The following is a 20,034-nucleotide window of genomic DNA, read 5'->3' on the forward strand; positions in this document are numbered from 1 at the left end:
AGAAGGCATCGAACAACAAATTCAAACAAATACAGTAATAGAAATTACATTATGCAGAAGTTGAATGTTTATTTTGCTGTTGATGTTCTGTAATACAGACTAAACATTGTTAGTCTTATTAAATATGAAAAAGATAGCAGAAGGCACTTCTTTTCAAAGATGCCCATCATTTATTTAGAAAGTCTCTGCCTAATAATCGGTCTGCCTCAGTTATTGACATTTCCAGGATCCTGCAATATTGCAATTGGCTTCTTAGCTTTCGGTCATTTGTTGTGCAAGATGAATGTGTGCGTGTGCTATTAGTTTTAAATGATAATTGAAAGTACAAAGGCCCTTTTCCCACAGGGATAACCTCATTAGACCTTGTGGTACCTAGGTTTGATTTTATGATTCCAGTCTTGGGCTTCAGTTTGGTGGAATTACTCCTGCTTTGCACAAGCTTCCCTTATCTGAGCTTTTACTACGTCGCTTCTGGAGACGAGCATCTCACAGGCAAGCATCTGGAGCTCTGAGGATTACCTGGGAAGGGATCCCACTGGAGCATTGCAGCATACCAAAACACCTCGGAGTTACCCTAGGCCGTGCTCTGATCTACAAGAAGCACTGCCTGAATATCAAGCAAAAAGTGGGTGCTAGAAAGTGCTCCACTGGCTGCCAATTAGCTTCCGAGCACAATTCAAAGTGCTGGTGTTAACCTATAAATTTCTAAATGGCTCCTGCCCAGTTTACCTGTCCGAACGGATTCTCCCCTACGAACCATCAAGGTTGTTAAGATCTTCTGGAGGGGCCCTGCTCTCGGTCCCACCACCTTCGCAATCGCGTCTGGTTGGGACGAGAGACAGGGCCTTCTCGGTGGTGGCCCCTCAGCTGTGGAACTCTCTCCCGATGGAGATTAGATCTGCCCCTTCCCTCCTGACTTTCAGAAAGCTAGTGAAATCCTGGTTCTGGGATATAGCATTCTCAGAATGATTGGCGAGTCAATAATAACCTAATAACTACTGACTACACTGGTGGATTGTGATGAATGTGATTTTATCTTGACGATTTGGTTCTGTGTATTTATTCTGTTTGTATTTTAATGTATTATGATGTTATGATGTTATTAGTTTATTTGTGTATGGATTTTCTGTTGTTAGCCGGCCTGAGTCCCTCTGTGGAGGTTGAGAAGACCAGGATATAAAAGTTCTAAATAAATAAATAATATCATACGAAAGCTGACTGGCACAACCTGGGGATCACAACCAGATACAGTGAAGACATCAGCCCTAGCACTTTGCTACTCTACTGCTGAGTATGCATGCCCAAACATTGGATGTGGTTCTTAATGAGACATGTTGCATTATCACAGGCTGTCTGTGCCCTACACCACTGAAGAAATTACACTGTCTAGCTGGTATTGTACCACCTGACATCCGTTGGGAAGTAGCAACCAATAATGAAAGGCCCAAAGCAGTGATATCTCCAGCCCATCCCCTTTTCTGATATCAGCCAGCACGCCAACGCCTTAGATCAAGAAATAGTTTTCTAAGATCTACAGATATACTCATAGGAACACCTCAGCAAGTGAGAGTCCAAAAGTGGCAGGGTCAAACCCATGGCTGATACCAAATGAGAGACTCCCTCCTGGGCACACAGAAGACTGGCAGACTTGGAAGGCACTGAACAGACTGTTCTGACACCACAAGATGCAGAGCCAACCTTAAGAAATGGAGCCACAAAGTGGAGTCCACGACATACGAGTGTGGAGAAGAACAAACCACAGACCACCTACTGCAATGCAGCTTGAGCCCTGCCACATGCACAATGGAGGACCTTCTTGCGGCAACACCAGAGATATTCCAAGTGGCCAGCTACTGGTCAAAGGATATTTAATATAATGCCAAGTTTTTAAATTTTGTGTTTTCTCAAAAACATCACAACTGTACCCTTGGTTTTCTCCTGATACAATAAATAAATACTACGTCTCTGCAGTCCTTTCGTTTTCCTTCCACTCTCCTCCCATCTTCTGTGCACAGAATTAGTTTCATGCACAAAATTATGGAAAATGATGTGGAAGTAAAGTTCTAGTTGACTCTGTTTTCAGTGAAGGTCTTGAATTGGAAAAAAGAGCTGCATGTTGTATGACGGAATAGTATGCAGAAGCACGCTTGTCCCTCTGCAATCCAAAAACACTCTTTTTAAAATTAATGGATTGGAAACACATGGCAGGAAGTGATGGCCCCCGAGCTTTCCTAAAATGGATTTAGGACTTCACTGTATTGGAGAAGGACAAATTTCAAGGGGAAAGAATGTCAAATTGCAACGGAGAGTTGAAAATCGTAAATTCTGCAAATTAGTAGAAGAAGGGGACCGTAAAACAATGAGGGTATGTTGTGTAACTTGAAAATCGGAACTCTCTCATAGAAATACTTTCCCATTTAACTTTGTTAGAAGATCTGTCACAAGATGCACAGAAAATGGGAGGGAGGAAATAGCGTTCTAATTATTATTCCTACCAGATTTAACAGGAGGGAGAAAGAAACAAAAAGTACTGTTTCTGGATTCAGAATAACTAAGCTTCAAGATTCAGACAGTCCATCTGCTTGCACCCATCACAGCTTTAACCATATTCTCATAACAGGTGCAATCTTGTGAGCAAGAATAGTGATAAAGTGTTAAAGATAAAGATTTCCCCTTGACATTAAATCTAATTATATCTGACTCTGGGGGTGGTGCTTATCTGTAAGCCAAAGAGCCGGTGTTGTCCATAGACACCCCCAAGGTCATGTGGCCAGCATGACTGCATGGTGCATCGTTACCACACTGGGATTGTGGTGCAGCTGGCTGAGTGTCTTTCGGGTTGCAACTGTCTTTTGGGTTGCAAAGGTTGACAACAAGCTACACAATTGGTTGGAAACCCAGTCCAACCCGGGCTGGCTTCGAACTCATGACCTTTTGGGCAGCAAGTTCAGCAGCTCAGCGGTTTAATCTGCTGCACTACCAGGACACAGGAGCCCCCAGTCGCATAATGTGTTAAACCCTTGTTATGTCAGGACATGTTGACTGACAGGTCGGTGGTTCAAATCAAGGGAGCGGGGTAAGCTCCTGTCTGTTGAGCTGTAGCTTCTCATACAGGGACATGAGAGAAGCCTCTCACAGGATGGTAAAACTTTGATCATCCGGCCGTCTCATGGACAACGTCCCTGCAGATGGTCAATTCTCTCACACCAGAAGCGACTTGCAATTTCTCAAGTTGCTTCAGACGCGGAAAAAAAAAACCCAGGGCATTCACATATATGTCAACAAAATAATAATCACTATTTATTTTTCCACTATTATGCACTATAGTTAAGACTTACAGATTTTATATTTTGTTTGTCAGATATTTGCTGTCACATGATTAAAAATATATTTTTTTCTTTGCAGGAAAAGTTGTAGATATTTATTCCAAATTTGATGTAATTGTAAGTATTAGCATTTTATATTTTACTTAGTCTTGCAATGTTGCTTTTTGATTATACATTTCTATTCATATACCAAAATTACAGGAATGGATTTTAGATCATAGTTTAGAAAACCTTATGGTTTCTCAGTTAAGAGAACGGAGTCATAACTTGCATGGTTTTTCTGTGTGACATACTTAGTTTGCACTACCAAGATTTCCAAATTGTTTTGAATAATGGAGTTGGAAGAGACCACGTGGGCCATCTAGTCCAACCCCCTGCCATGTAGGAAAAGTACAAGCAAAGCACAAACAGAGCAGAACTGAGCTGCAGCTAAACATACTGGAGGAGTTTAGGACACTGACTCCACATGATGGAAGTTGTAGTTCACCGTGCATCAAGTCAGGGCACTGTGACCCCCACTGACAATGGACCTGAACCACATTTGGCACATGTCTTAAGAAAAATACTGGAGAGGTTTGGGGGGAAATCACCCTGATTTATAGCCATTGTAGGTACTGGGATTTATAGTTCACCTGCAATCAAAGAACACTCTGGACCCCACCAACGATGACCCTGAAAATAATATGGCACACAGAACCCCATGACCAGCAAAAATACTGGAGAGGTTTGGGTGGAAATCACCCTGATTTATAGCCATTGTAGGTACTGGGATTTATAGTTCACCTGCAATCAAAAAACACTCTGGACCCCACCAACGATGACAGGAGGGCATGGGGGGAAATTCACCTTGAGGTATAGGAATTATAGTTCACCTACATCCAGAGAGCACTGTGAATGCAAACAATGATAGATCTGCACCAAATTCAGCACGCATATGCAATATGCCAACATTTGAATACTGGTGGGTTTGGGGTGGGAATTGGCCCTGACATTTGTTAGTTGTAGGTACTGGGATTTATAGTTCACCTGCAATCAAAGAGCACTCTACACCCCACCAATGATGGACCTAGACCTAACCAAGGTGGGAGTTGGAATTCATCCTGCCACTGGAGAACACACTGAACCCCTCCAACACTGCATCTAGAACAAACTTGCCCAACATGACAACCTTTTAAATATTGATGGAGTTTCTGGGATGTCATCTGGCATGATGTGAGTTGCAATACACCCACAACCTTATGCATTTTGCAAAATAAAAACATAACTTCTTCTAATACCCCTCTATTATGCCTTGGTTTGACCACATCTGGAATATTGTGTCCAATTCTGGGCACCACAATTGAAGGGAGATGTTGACAAGCTGGAATGTGTCCAGAGGAGAGCGACTAAAATGATCAAGGGTCTGGAGAACAAGCCCTATGAGGAGCAGCTTAAAGAGCTGGGCATATTTAGCATTCAGAAGCAAAAGCTGAGAGGAGACATGATAGCCATGTATAAATATGTGGGGGGAAGTCATAGGGAGGAGGGAGCAAACTTGTTTTCTGCTGCCCTGGAGACTAGGACGCAGAACAATGGTCCCAAACTACAAGAATGGAGATTCTATCTGAACATTAGGAAGACCTTCCTGACTATGAGAGGTGTTCAGCAGTGGAACTCTCTGCCCTGGAGTGTGGTGGAGGCTCCTTCTTTAGAAGCTTTTAAACAGAGGCTGGATGGCCATCTGTCGGGGGTGCTTTGAATGCAATTTTCTTGCTTCTTGGCAGGGGGTTGGACTGGATGGTCCACGAGGTCTCTTCCAACTCTATGATTCTAGTAACCTGGACAATGCCAAGCTAGTAGTGTAGTAAAGGTTAGGAGATCACCAGCACTTTGTGGACTTGTATATATGTTAATTCTCACCTCTTCCATGAATATTTCCCACTCATTTTTAGTTCTGAAGGTAAGTATAATGAGATTATATCCACCTATCCCCACTTAGTTCTAAACCACATTTTTCCCCCGTAAGTTACAATGAGCTTACAAACTGGTTAGTAAAATAATTGGTCCAAATTGAAAGGTAATTCCAATATGAGAGGAAAGAAATGTACATACAATGTTGAGGAGATCAGGCAGCGTTAATCTGTACTGAGTCAAAACATGTTTAATAGAGGCACATTAATCCTTTTATGTCGAACGGAAGTTTGGGTATAATATTATGCTTGCATTTTTTCCCCTACAGCTACAGATCTATTTAGATCACATGTTGGAGAGGAAAATGATAGTGAATGTGCTGAATTGCTAAGTAATTAGATCCACCATCCCATGTGGCTGAACTCCATAGGTTTAATTAACGCTTCACTTTACCACATTAAGTATTTTAGGTCAATAAGATTTGCTAAGGGGAGAGTGGTGTTCTCTCTCTGCAAGATTCAATAAGAGAGGAGGATCCCATGAGCAGTATTAGGATTGGAGGAAGTATATCCCATGGCTTTCCTTTTATTACCTTGTGTATATTAAAAGCAAGAGAATAGTGAGCTATTGCCTGAAACTGACAAATTGAGTATGTGTCAGAAGGAGTGGTTTCCTTAGAAGTCCGTAGGCATCTTTGGCTCTTAATAATGTCAGGTTCTTTAGCATTGAAGGAAAGCCTCCCATGAGCTGTATGGAGATTGTGTCTTGTTCCAGAGATTCTTGGACGAAACTGATTATATGGATCCATTGTAGTCTGATTTCAGGTCTGGTCACAGTACGGAGATGGCTTTGGTTGCCTTGATGGATAACCTCCTCAGCAAGCTTGACAAGGAGAGTGTGTCTTTGTTGGTTCATCCAGAGTTTTGGAGTTTGGTGCCATCTCTACGCAGAAGACACTCAACTCTATTACTCTTTTCTACCAAGTTCCAAAGAAGCCCCCCGATCCTGGACTAGTGCTCGGCTGCTTTGATGGACTGGATGAGGGCTAACAAGCTGAAGCTTAATCCTGACAAGACTGAGGTCCTCCTGGTCAGTCGTGTGGCCAATCAGGGTATAGGGTGGCAACCTGTGCTCGATGGGGTTACACCCCCCCCCCCCCCCGAGGGCACAGGTCTGCAGTCTGAACTCATCATTGACACTTGAAGCTCAGGTGCCAGTGGTAGTCGGGAGGGCCTTCTTACAGTTAAAACTTGAGCACCAGCTGTGACTATACCCCGAAAAGCCTGACTTGGCCACGGTGGTTTAATGCCTTAGTTACATCCACAATAGACTACAGTAATGCACTCTATGTGGGGCTGTCTTTGAAGACTGTTCTAAAACTGCAGTTAGTACAAAGGTTGCCTGCCAGATTACTAACTGGAGCTAGTTATAGGGAACATACTCAAGCAACACCACAGGCTTCCAAAAAAATTTCAGGCTCAATTTAAAGTGCAGGTTATTACTTACAAAGCCCTATACGTATTGAGTCCAACCTATCTTTGAGACTGCATCTCTTTCTATGAACCAGCGTGGGCTTTGAGATCGGCAGGGGAGGCCCTTCTCTCAGTTCCACCACCGTCTCAAGCGCGGCTGGTGGGAACAAGAGAGATGGCCTTCTCTGAGATGGCTCCTCCGCTCTGGAATAGCCTCCCAGAAGATATTAGGTTAGCCTCACCACCACCCTTGACTACTTCTGAGCCAAACTAAAAACATGGATTTTTTAAGCAGGCTTTTGGCCTCAAGTGGGCTGAAATGGGCCTATATGGGGTTGACACTTTGGCACTTTAGTTGTGATTTGAAGGCAGCTAATTTTAACTACAGATGGTCTGCATTTTAAACTGAGTTTTTATTTTATGTGTTAATAGTGTTTGTTTTTCTAACTTTTATGTGATATTGTTTTTATGCTCTTGTACTGGTTATGTTATATACTACCCTTGGAGTGCCTTGTAAGCTACCCCAAGTCCCTTTTGGGAGATGGTGGCGGGATATAAAAAAAGGTTATTTGAAACATAACAAGATTAGTACACAGTAAACAAGGTCACTTTGCTGGCTGTTGTATTGGATCAGATGTTGGACACTTCCCAAGTGTTTAGAACTGTGTGATGTATGCGTGCAGATCCCAGTAGGGTGGCCTTTTGCAACTGGCAGATGGTAATTTTGTCAGTGCCGATTGTGTTTAAGTGCATGCCAAGGTCTTGAGGCACTGCACCCAGTGTGCCGATCACCACTGGGACCACCTTTACTGGCTTGTGCCGGAGTCTTTGCAGTTCAATCTTTAAATCCTCGTATCATGTCAGCTTTTCCAGTTGTTTCTCTTCAGTCCTGTGAAGCCCCCGGTGGCGCAGTGGGTTAAACCCCTGTACCGGCAGGACTGAAGACTGACAGTTCGCAGGTTCGAATCCGGGGAGAGGCAGATGAGCTCCCTCTATCAGCTCCAGCTCCTCATGCGGGGACATGAGAGAAGCCTCCCACAAGGATGATAAAAACATCAAAATCATCCAGGCATCCCCTGGGCAACGTCCTTGCAGACGGCCAATTCTCTCACACCAGAAGTGACTTTATCAAGTCACTCCTGAAACGACAAAAAAAAAAAGTCCTGCTGTCACCTGGGATTGCAATATCGATGATCCATACTTGGTTTTTTGACACGATTGAGAGGTCAGGACTATTGTGCTCCAAAACTCTGTCTATTATTATTATTATTATTATTATTATTATTATTATTATTATTATTGGCAAATAAGTATTTCCATTTCTTCTCTAATTTCTATTGGCTTTATTTAGGGGGTTCCATATATTATTGAGTCATGAGTCCCCCTGAAACTTCTTACTGCTCATACAGTGCAATACACTTGGATCAGTAAGTGAAATGCTTGCTGAAAATTATCTCTCGCAATACTGAGAGTTTGAGTTGGAACTTTCAATTCACAACTGATACGAGATGTGAAAAGATACGGTTTTAGAGCTTGACCGCAAAGGATCAGCAAGGCAAGGCTGCCAGAGCGGATATTTTGAGATGCTTTAATGATAATGTAATCATCATTCTCTGGGCTACTTTGATTCCTTCCTGAACATTTCCTGCAAGACTGACAGGCAGCTTGGATGCAGACATGACTTGGATTCATTAATATTTCATGCAAGGCTAAAAGATTCAAATAAGTCAGCACAGAGCTAATATGCGTGCAGGGAACAGCAGTTTGTTTAGATCCCTATCTCCTTCGTGTAAAACGTGCTCTGCTAGTGATATTTGCAGAAAAAAAGTGAGAATGCAAGAAAGAAGGCAGTTAATTACTTGGTTATATGTCAAGATGCACTGCAACAGCTCTGGGGCATTTAAAATATTTCTGATGAAGACATCTCCACCAAGATTTGCTGCTGTTGCGCTTGTAGTAGATCAATGCCTCTGGCTGAAAGAAGCCCATTGCTTTGCAGTAACCTTTAACACTGCTCCTCATTAACCTTTGAGAGAATAATTTGAAGTGTGAAAGTAAAGCCTACGTGTTGGCAGATGGTTGAGAGGAGAGAAATACAGATGGGTGACAAGACTTAATTGAAGATGTTGTAGTCATGAGGAAGAACTTCTTTACTGTGAGAGCCGTTCAACAGTGGAACTCTCTGCCCCGGAGTGTGGTGGAGGCTCCTTCTTTGGAAGCTTTTAAACAGAGACTGGATGGCCATCTGTCAGGAGTGATTTGAATGCAATATTCCTGCTTCTTGGCAGGGGGTTGGACTGGATGGCCCATGAGGTCTCTTCCAACTCTTTGATTCTATGATTCTATGTAAGACGAGACTCCCTACTATTTCCAGCCTGATATTGGACTTAGGAGTCCCTGGTGGCGCAGTGGGTTAAACCCCTGTGCCGGCAGGACTGAAGACTGGCAGGTCGCAGGTTCAAATCCGGGGAGAGTGCGGATGAGCTCCCTCTATCAGCTCCAGCACCCCATGTGGGGACATGAGAGAAGCCTCCCACAAGGATGGTAGTACATCAAAAACATCTGGGCGTCTCCTGGGCAACGTCCTTGCAGACGGCCAATTCTCTCACATCAGAAGCGACTTGCAGTTTCTCAAGCTGCTCCTGACGCGACACAAAAAAATTGGACTCTTAGCAATGGTATTCTCTGTAGTAACCCATGGATGCAAGAGCTGGACCATAAGGAAGGCTGAGCGAAGGAAGATAGACACTTTTGAACTGTGGTGTTGGAAAAAAATTCTGAGAGTACCTTGGACCACAAGAAGATCCAACCAGTCCATAGTCCAGGAAATAATGCCTGACTGCTCACTGGAAGGAAGGATATTAGAGGCAAAGATGAAGTTTGTCACTTCCGACTCTGTGACCTCATGGACTAGCCCACACCAGAGCTCCCTTTCGGCCGTCACTACCCCCAGCTCCTTCAGAGTCAAGCCAGTCACTTCAAGGATACCATCCATCTTGCCCTTGGTTGGCCCCTCTTCCATTTGCCTTCCATTTTCCCCAGCATCATTGTCTTCTCTAAGCTTTCCTGTCTTCTCATGATGTGGCCAAGATGAAATGCTTTCAGACAAGCCCCCACATTGGCAATCTTTAGGAGGAGCCTGAAAATGTGGCTGTTCCAGTGTGCCTTCCCTGAATAAAAGAAAAATCCCCTGCAAAATACCCTGAAAAGCACTTTAATTACCCGTTGGGTTGCTCTCTACTCTTGGTTTAAAGCCCTCCTATTGGATACATCCTTGTTCATGTCCAGCATTTAGTTTTAAAGTTTTAACTATTACATCAGGCCCAGCCATAGGTTTTTAAATTCTTCTGTGTTATTGCCCATGTCTGAGTTATACTAATTGTATTGTTTATTTTGCTTATTGCTTGTTGTTTTTACTATTGTCTGTTGTTTTATCAATGTGTTGTTGGGCTTGGCCTCATGTAAGCCGCTCCAAGTCCTTTGGGGAGATGGTGGCGGGGTATAAATAAATTATTATTATTATTATTATTATTATTATTATTATTATTATATAATGAGAAGACAGGAAAGCTTGGAGAAGACAATTAGGCTGGGGAAAATGGAAGAAAAAAGGAAGAGGGGCCAACCAAGGGCAAGATGGATGGTATCCTTGAAATGACTGGCTTGATCTTGAAGGAGCTGGGGATGGCCATGGCCGACAGGGAGCTCTAGCATGGATTGGTCCATGAGGTTATGAAGAGTTGGATAAAATTGTGATGGGAATCAGGAGCTGTGAGGCTCAAAGATAACCCTAACTTGGGGTGATTCCAAAAAATTATAGCAGAGTACCAGAAGTGCAGTTCATAGCTAGCAAAAGTTTACGTGAACTGAGCAAGGATTAGTCTCCATTCAGTAGGATGGAACAGGGTTGCAGGAGCCACAATTTCATAGGTTCTATATATATATATATATATATATATATATATATATATATATATAAGTCAAAAGAAATCCATTTTGGATAGAAAAGGTTCTTGGAGCTAATTAGCTTACTAAGCTACCTTCTAAGAAAAGAAAAAGGATAACAAAACAAAATAGTATCCATGAAGCCAATTCTTGCCTGGATGAAGGCAAGATGGGTCCTCACTCAAGGAAGACAAAGGAAGAGAGAGAGGGAGAGGCCAAAATGGAGAATGACCACATGGCCTCACAAGGGCAATAAAACCCCAAGCAATCCAAATACCTTTAAAGAGGAAGTTACCTCATCCCTCAGAGATATCACCTTGCTAAGTATTCAATGGGGGAGGAGATAGTGGCAAGCAGGAAGAGTAAACAAAGCCCGTTCTGAGATAGGCATGCATAGGAACTTCGGGGAAGAAGTCCCTCACTCTAATTCTAGCTAGGCTAACTACTCATTGAGGGCTGAAGACTTATGCAGTCAGGAATGAAACTCAACACTTTGGATTCTTACTATCCTCACCAACTGATCCTTTAGTGCAGTGGTTCTCAACCTTCCTAATGCTACGACCCCTTATTACAGTTTCCCATGTTGTGGTGACCCCCAACCATCAAATTATTTTCATTTCTACTTCATAACTGTAATTTTGCTACTGTTATGAATAGTAATGTAAATATCTGATCTTCAGGATGTATTTTCATTCATTGGACTTAACTTGGCACAAATACCCAATATGCCCAAATTTGGTTCGGGGGGGGGGGGGGGCGTTGATTTTGTCATTTGGGAGTCGTAGTTGCTGGGATTTATAGTTAACCTACAATCAAAGAGCATTCCAAACTCCACCAATGATGGAACTGAACCAAACTTGGCATATAGAACTCCCATGACCAATAGAAAATACTGGAAGGATTTGGTGGGCAGTGACCTTGAGTTTTGGAGTTGTAGTTCACTTACATTCAGAGAGCACTGTGGACTCAAACAATGATTGATCTGGACTTAACTTGGCATGAATATTCAATATGCCTAAATGTGAACACCAGTAGAGTTTGTGGGAAACAGACCTTGACATTTGGGAGTTGTAGTTGCTGGGATTTATAGTTAACCTGCAATCAAAGAGCATTCCGAACTCCACCAATGATGGAATTGAACCAAACTTGGCACACAGAACTCCCATGACCAATAGAAAATACTGGAAGGATTTGGTGGGCAGTGACCTTGAGTTTTGGAATTGTAGTTCATTTACATTCAGAGAGCACTGTGGACTCAAACAATGATTGATCTGGACTTAACTTGGCATGAATATTCAATATGCCTAAATGTGAACACCGGTAGAGTTTGGGGGAAATAGACCTTGACATTTGGGAGTTGTAGTTGTTGGGATTTATAGTTCACCTACAATCAAAGTGCATTCTGAACCCCACCAACGATAGAATTAGTCCAAACTTCTCTCACACAACCTCCATGACAAACAGAAAATACTGTTTTCTGATGGTCTTTGGCGACCCTTCTGACACCCCATTGCGACCTCCCTAGGGGTCCCTACCCCCACGTTGAGAAACACTGCTTTAGTGGCTTTTGTAGTATATCTGAAGGGGGGAAGGAGCATGGCTTGAGAAGGCAAATTTAAAAAGTCGAAAGAGCACTTTCCAAGGACCCATTAATAGAAGGAATTATGGATAAAATCATATCATTCTCTGAAAATCCTGTAGTCTGTTGTGAAAACGTGTATTGTATTAACATTAATTCAACCAATTTAATTATTTTATTTTTAGTGGTAATTTTGATTTAATCCCTCAATTTCTAGCATCAACAAACTTCCAATCTGGATTGTACTCATTGTACCCATTACAGTGCCTTTATTAAACATTATTCTGTTTGTGAAATAATTCACACCTCTGGACTAAGATGTCAAATGCCATTGCTTCGTTGTTTGTAAAATGTAAACTCGTACTTATATCGCTGCTTTTCCCCCCCAGAATCTTGCTGCTGAAAAAACTTATAATAACTTAGATATCACGGTGACGCAAGCCCTCCAACACCGCTCTCAGTATTTTGAAGGTGTTGTGAAATGCAGTAAGCTGGAAACACTGGAGACCATTGTGGACCGGATAGTAAAAGCCGAGGTGAGATTTCTTGGGCCACACTATATCTCTGACTCAGGCGATGGCACCATTGTGAAGATTTTTTCCAAAATTACATTCAGCCCTAAACTCACAACTCAAATGACAATAATGTACTTCATGGGATCTTTGTTATTATTGTGTGTCTTCCAAGTAACTTCTGACTTACAGCAACTATAAGGCAAACCTATTATGGGGTTCTCTTGGCAAGATTTGTTGGGTTTTGCCTTTCCCTGAGTCTGGGAATTGAAATACTTGCCCTGCTTTTGAAATGCTGACAGATTTCTTAATTATACACAAGACTTAATGAAATTACTTAAGCAATACTGCAAAATGAACACTTCACTCAAGATGCATTTTTGGTAAACATGATTGTGCAGCATAACTATTAATTCTTAGAATGATTCCCTTCACTCAATGTTTCCTGAGTCCATCAGTTGGGTTAGGCCAGGCATGGGCAGACTTTGGCCCTCCAGGTGTGTTGAACGTCAACTCCCACAATTCCTAATAGCCTCAGGCTCCTTCCTTAAGCGACTGGGGGGAGAAAGGGAAGGGCCTGAGGCTGTTAGGAATTGTGGGAGTTGATGTCTATAAAAAATTAGGGACTATTTAATTGTAAAATCCCAATGCTTGCCACCAAATATAAAATCCCACACGCTGCAGACCAATTGTAAAAGATAGGGGATTATTTAGGTACAAATCCCACCAACTGTACACCACTTGTAATGCAATGTGGCTTCTTTAATTAAAAATCAAAAGCTGTAAAAAAAACTGGAACAATCCTCTGGCCGAAAAATCTTTCGAAAGAACACTGGCAACCACCACCCTTTAAAAGAAATGTTAAGCCCTTGGCTTGGCTTGAAGTATCTTTAGGCTAGAATGGGCGGGATTCGCACTCAGGCCTTGTTCTCTAAGGTAACACTGAAGAGATTGCTTTAAAAAAATATACGCTGCCACCATTTAACCTTTGATTTCTGCAGTAAATTGCTTTGGAAACTTCTCACACAGAGGCACACATGAGGCAGATGGTTGTGAACAAATAACAATGTTGTTTATTTGAGAGAACTTGAACAAAACCAGCATTAAGCTTAGCTGTTTTAATATTGAATAAAGCGTACGGTTTCGTTAAGCAGTTCAAAACTTAGTTGCACATAACACTCCTCTCTCACACCAGAAATTACTGACAGGATTCCTCTCTGCCCAGTAATCCTAAACTCCCCCACAGACAGCCATTTCCTGTTTGGATCTGTCTCTTCACTCCTCCACCAGTTATCTTTACCAATAGCTTTAAAATCTTCTCAATAACTAACTCTGCTGACTAACTGACCAACTTCAGGCTTCCCTAACTCTTCTCTTCTTTACACCAAACTCTAACTCTTTCTTCTTTGACACCCAGACTCAATCTGAGCTGTCAGATTTCGAAACGTCCTGTTAAAGTCATTTTTTTATTTTAAGCTCTGCCCGCTCTCTCCCACCCAATCACAAACTCCCCTCATTTCCCTCCAAGCTGCTCCTAAGCACGCTCCCTTCCAGGAAATGAGGTTCCAAGATGGATGCCCCTGGTACCCTTCTAAAATGGCTGCTGAACTTCTTGGGCCTACCTTTCTGTGCTTTTCCTAGCCTAACAGGTAGGGAATTCGTCACAATGTCCAAAACACCTGGAGGGCCAAAGTTTGCCCATGCCTAGGTTAGGCTAATAGATAATAGAAGACCATGGGTACCAGGTCTTAGAATTAGCCTAAGAAAAAGATTGAAAGTATTCATGGTTCAGATTAAACAAACAACACATTTACCCAGGTTTGAACATTACAGAGACTATGGTTAGTGAGAACAAATCACATTCTGAAACCCTGGTTAGTGAAATGGCTGGAGGACACTTTGGTTAACAAGGACAATACAAGAACCAGAACAAACCAAAGTGTTTTCACGAAACTTTCCTGCTTTAGTCCCTGCTTCCATCACTTGTTCGTAGGTGGTGGGGAAGAGAGACTGGAGGAAAGATTTGTGGGTCAACACGAAAGTAATACTGATATTATGATAAGCCACGTCTAAGTTGCTGTCATATTGTTGTAATGGGATAACTCTCATGCTAGACTCGCAGTGGTTCTCAACCTGTGGGTCCCCAAGTGTTTGGTACAATTCCCAGAAATCCCAGCCAGTTTACCAGTTCTTAGGATTTCTGGGAATTGAAGGCCAAAACCTCTGGGGACCCACAGGTTGAGAACCACGGTGCTAGAGCATGGGATCCAAGCCTTGGAGAATGTTATGGTCATCTGCAAACACGCATGGTGATATTGATGCACTGATGAGAGATGGTGGTTTGGTGTGGAGTGTTTACAAGATGAATTCACTGAATCAGTGGTTATTCAAGAACTGCTATTATTTTGTTACAGTGTTCTTAGTTTAGTTGGGGTTTTTTTTGTTTTGTTTTTGTAGGAAAAGTTTCTCCCCATCGAGTTTTCAGGAAATGAGATTCCCTTGCAAGTTATAAATCAAAGCTCTCAACCATCACTTTCAAAGTTTTGTTTGTTTCTTCTAGGCTGGAATTAGCCCAAAGTGGAGCCCCTTTCGGGGAACATTCCCCTGCAATCGTCATCATTATTGGAGCACATGCTCTTTAAGCAGATAGCTTCCCTATCCACCTGTTGCCATAACTCCATAGTGTGGTTTGAAAAAGTAATATTCAAAATGTTCTCAGTTATATTCTTCTTTAGGAGGAAAACCAGCATTTAAAACGCACTCCTGACTTGGTATAAGCCTCCACTTCTGTTTTGACTCTGGTTTATTTGGATACCCCTTTTATTTTGCTTTTATTTACCATACATAGTGATATAGCAGTAGTTAGTAGTGTGTTTTCAGAAGGTGGTTATATTTGTATTGCTAAATTACAAAATGTAATGTTGTGCATATTTCTCTTGCCAAACGATTGTTTGTATTGTTGCTTGATTACTCAGTAGCCTTCTGAGCATCGAGACTGCTGAATTTTAGAAAGGTGGCCAAGGAATTCAGTTGTGTAATAACCCCTTCCTTAATAGTCATACTAAACCCATCCATCCTAATACCCCCTATCTAAAATATCACCAACGTAAGAGAAACATATAAAAATAGAATTTCCCCCCTTTTCTATTTCTTTCCTGTGTTCCCCATTGTATCAGGTGGGTATGACTGTTCAAATACAAGAGAAGAGGAGCTCTAAGTTGCCTGGCCGGTATGTAGTTCACCTCTGTCCTGAATTCTTGAAGTCTCTTTACATGCCACTGACTGTGTTTATCTCTTTGATAAAGGCCTTCCTCTATCTCTTTCTTTTGTATGTCACGAGTTCTCTTTCATGTATGCCCTGAAAGTGGTTGCGTAATGAGAAAATGATGGAGAGAAAGAGATAAGTCATAGAAAACTAAATCCTTTGCATGGCTTAGGATGCGTTTGAGAGGATGGTAGATCTTTTAAATACTTGAAATGTGGTTATCCAAACATGGTCTCGGTCTCTCGGTCTCTCTCTCTCTCTCTCTCTCTCTCTCTCTATATATATAGTTCAATTTAATAATAATAATAATAATAATAATAATAATAATAATAAACCTTTATTTATACCCCGAAGGACTCGGTGTGGCTTACAAGAGGCTGAGCCCAAACACATCAGTAAAACCAACAACAACAACAACAATACAGACAATAAATAAAATTATAAACAAAGCAGTAAACATTAACAATAACACCATGACGCATTAAAAACCTGTGGCAGGGCCAAATGTTAAAATTTTTAAAATAATGCTGGGCATGACCAGGTGACATATAACTAGGATAGGTGCGAGCAGACAATCCTAGATCACTAGTAAAGTGCATTTAGGGATATATTGCTTAGAGTTTCCTTATTCTGGGAAGGCACACTGGAACAACCACGTTTTCAGATTCCTCCTAAAGACTGCCAGAGTTGGGACATGCCTAATGTCCTTGGGGAGTGTGTTCCAAAGTCAAGGGGCCACCACTGAGAAGGCCCTGTCCCTCGTCCCCACCAATCGCGCTTGCGATGAAGGTGGGGTCGTGAGTATGGCCTCTCCAGATGATCGAAGAGATCGTGTGGGTTCGTATACAGAAATGCAGTCACGCAGGTAGATGGGTCCCAAACCGTTTAGGGCTTTATAGGTAAGCACCTGCACCTTGAATTGGGACCGGAAAATGAACTGCAGCCCAATGGAGCTCCTTAAACAGGAGGGTTGACCTCTCCCTGTAAGGAGCACCAGTTAAACCTACCTGAATATAAGCTGAGGTACCTAAATTTACCACAAAAAAACCTGGGCAAACGTATTGACTCGAGTATAAGCCGAGGATGGGAAATGCAGCAGCTACTGGTAAATTTCAAAATAAAAACAGATCCCAATAAAATTACATTAATTGAGGCATCCGTAGGTTAAATGTTTTTGAATATTTACATAAAGCTGTAGTTTAAGATAAGCCTGTCCAGCTCTTATGAAACCACTATTCTAACCTTCTTCAATGTAAATGTGCTTACATATCCTTCCAATAATAATAAAGAGAGTAAAATGTAATACAAATAATAGAGTAAAACAATGGAAATTTAATAAGAACAGTAATAATAGAGTAAAATAATGGAAATGTAATAATAACAGTAATAATAGAGCAAAATAATAAATGTAATAAAATAATAGATTAAAAGAATAAGTGTAATAATAACAATAATAAATAGAAAAAATGACACATGCAATAATAGAGTAAAATAATAAATGTAATAATAATAATAATAATGTAAAGTGTGACATAATGTAAAATAAACCACATGTAGTTTACGTTTGATCAGCCCACACACTGCTTTGCAAGAGAAAGAAAATATGCCATGCAGATGAACAGTAAAGAACAAGTAGCTTACCCTTCATAGCTCGGAACAACATATGTATAATGTGATCCATTTATTCAGCGCACATAAAGTCCTTTTTATGAGAGATTTCAAACGGTCATTCTCTGTCCATGTGCATAAACTCCTTCAACAGCTCATGAAGCAAGAGTACACTCCAAACTCTCTCTCAGCTTCTTTCTGTGCACCTGTGTAACTCAAGCCTGAACAAAAATGTAATAGTAACCAAAAGTCCCAGGCTCAGCTGTCTCCCCAGGCATTGCCCAACCAATCAGCCTCATGCATCTTATTTTACAGTTCACACACACACACACACTTACTGATTCCTTGAATGCTCCAACATAAAGTAATGTAAATGTAGTAATAATAATAATAATAATAATAATAATAATAATAAAAACAGTAAATTAATAAATAACTTTTGACTCGAGTATAAGCCAAGGGGGGCTTTTTCAGCCTAAAAAAAGGGCTGAAAAACTCAGTTTGTACTCAAATATATACGGTGTGTATATATATGTCAATTATACATTGCAAACCTAATCTAGAAAAGAAGAACAAGTTCTGTACAAAACTCAAAACTTTCAAAAGTATTGTCGGATACATTGTCTGTTTTGTAAACACAAGCCATCAAAAATGTAACTAAAATAGCTCCCTGGATTGAAGTGCATAAACTGTAAAGAAGTAGCCCTAATTGGGTTATTCAGATTCTAAATCTGCTTTAATTATATATGAAATGAGTAATATTCCGTTTCATTCTTATAATAAAAATAGACGTGTTGGTTTCAATGCGTTCCTTGTAGATTGTGTTCCAGTATTTGGCTTACGGACACTATCTATTTTTAACAAGAACTTTTCCACTTGAATGTATTTATGAGCAGGAATCTTTTCTGTCGAACTTTACATTCTGCTCTGGCAACACAATGAAGGCAACATCACTTATATTCTCAAATCTTTCCATCTCTCTCTCTCTCTGAACAGAACTTTGATGTCTCGTAACACCTTGTTAGGATTTCAACAATACTCTTTTCATGGAACGTTTTCTAATTCTGTGCAACGTGTACCTGTTCCAACTACATAAGCAAAATAGCCTAGGCTTTTCAATTACAGACTCTCCATCTAAAGTAAATATGCATGAATAGGGCTAACACTGAGGAACAGCAGGAGGATATGATTTTTCCCCCAGTAACATATTGTTCTAACACTAAATGTTCCAAATTGAGTTGCATTCGTGGAAAAACAGACCCTGTCTGTGTTTTTCTTTTTGTAATTTGCAAAAAAAGGGTTTGTTTTTTTTTTTTAAAAAGGAGACACCTGAATATTAATTTTCAGGAATGACTATCCTACTCAACAATGTGATTGTTACTTTTAAAGTTAGTTGTAGGTTAGGAGTAGTTTTCTGTTGCTTGCTGAAAAATTCTTCCATTGTCTCTTCTGCGTTGTCCCCCATTTGCAGGTTCATCGGTTGGTGGTAGTGAATGAAGCCGATAGTATTGTTGGTATCATCTCCCTCTCTGACATCCTACAAGCATTAGTGCTTTCTCCCACAGGTACGGATGCTGCACTTACATATTAACACTCTTCCTTGTATGTGCTATACGGTTAGTATTATCCTCTCAACTCCTATTAGGGCAGCGTTTCTCAAACTGACGGTCAGGACCCCCACGGGGATCACGAGGGGGTGTCAAAAGAGTCGCCAAAGACCATCAGAAATCACAATATTTTCTGTTGGTCATGGGGATTCTGTGTGGGAAGTTTGACTCAATTCTATCATTTGTAGGTTTCAGAATGCTCTGATTTTAGGTGATATATAAATCCCATCAACTTCAACTGTTGGGGTCTGTTTTCCCCAAACTCCACCAGTGATCAAATTTGGGCATATTGAGTATTCGTGCCAAGTTTGGTCCAGATCCATCCTTGTTTGAGTCCACAGTGCTCTTTGGATATAGGTGAACTACAACTCCCAAACTCAAGGTCAATGTCCACCAAACTCTTCCCAGTATTTTCTCCTGGTCATGGGAGTTCTGTGTGCCCAGTTTGGTTCAGTTCCATCATTGGTGGAGTTCAGACTGCCCTTTGCTTGTAGGTTAACTATAAATCCCAGCAACTGCAACTCCCGAATGACAAAATGAATCCCCCTTTAGATGCCTCTTTGTGAACGCTAAGAGGTCATCAAACTGTTTGTGCTGTGGTCTGTTGCATTAACAGTTTCATTCAAGTAGATCCTGGCCATTGTATTCCGCTCAAATATGGTGACATTCTGTTGGAAGTGAAGAAGCAGAAGTACACTTCCAGAAGTATCTAGAGTTTCCTACCATAAGCTCATATATGGCACTGGGTACACCGCACTCTACTCTGCTCTTGGTACCAAACATTCCTACACATGACGCATCAGTTTGATGGGGCAAATGTAGAAATGAGT

The 20,034-nt window shown here is 41.3% G+C and overlaps 1 protein-coding gene across 4 annotated transcripts in view; it reads left to right on the forward strand.

Annotated features, from left to right (window-relative positions):
- PRKAG2 (protein kinase AMP-activated non-catalytic subunit gamma 2) overlaps positions 1–20,034 on the forward strand; it is a 301,021-nt gene that overhangs the window by 277,688 nt on the left and 3,299 nt on the right. For 3 of the 4 annotated variants that reach the window (XM_067470373.1, XM_067470374.1, XM_067470375.1), the window contains 3 exons: positions 3,406–3,443; positions 12,602–12,748; positions 19,069–19,162. In XM_067470373.1, the coding sequence (XP_067326474.1) occupies positions 3,406–3,443; positions 12,602–12,748; positions 19,069–19,162 (279 nt within the window). Of the gene's footprint in view, positions 1–3,405; positions 3,444–12,601; positions 12,749–15,900; positions 15,954–19,068; positions 19,163–20,034 lie in introns of all 4 variants that reach the window. The other variant, XR_010910204.1, reaches the window with a different exon arrangement.

This window comes from Anolis sagrei, chromosome 6 (genome assembly GCF_037176765.1).
Source record: "Anolis sagrei isolate rAnoSag1 chromosome 6, rAnoSag1.mat, whole genome shotgun sequence".
Lineage (NCBI taxonomy): Eukaryota > Metazoa > Chordata > Lepidosauria > Squamata > Dactyloidae > Anolis > Anolis sagrei.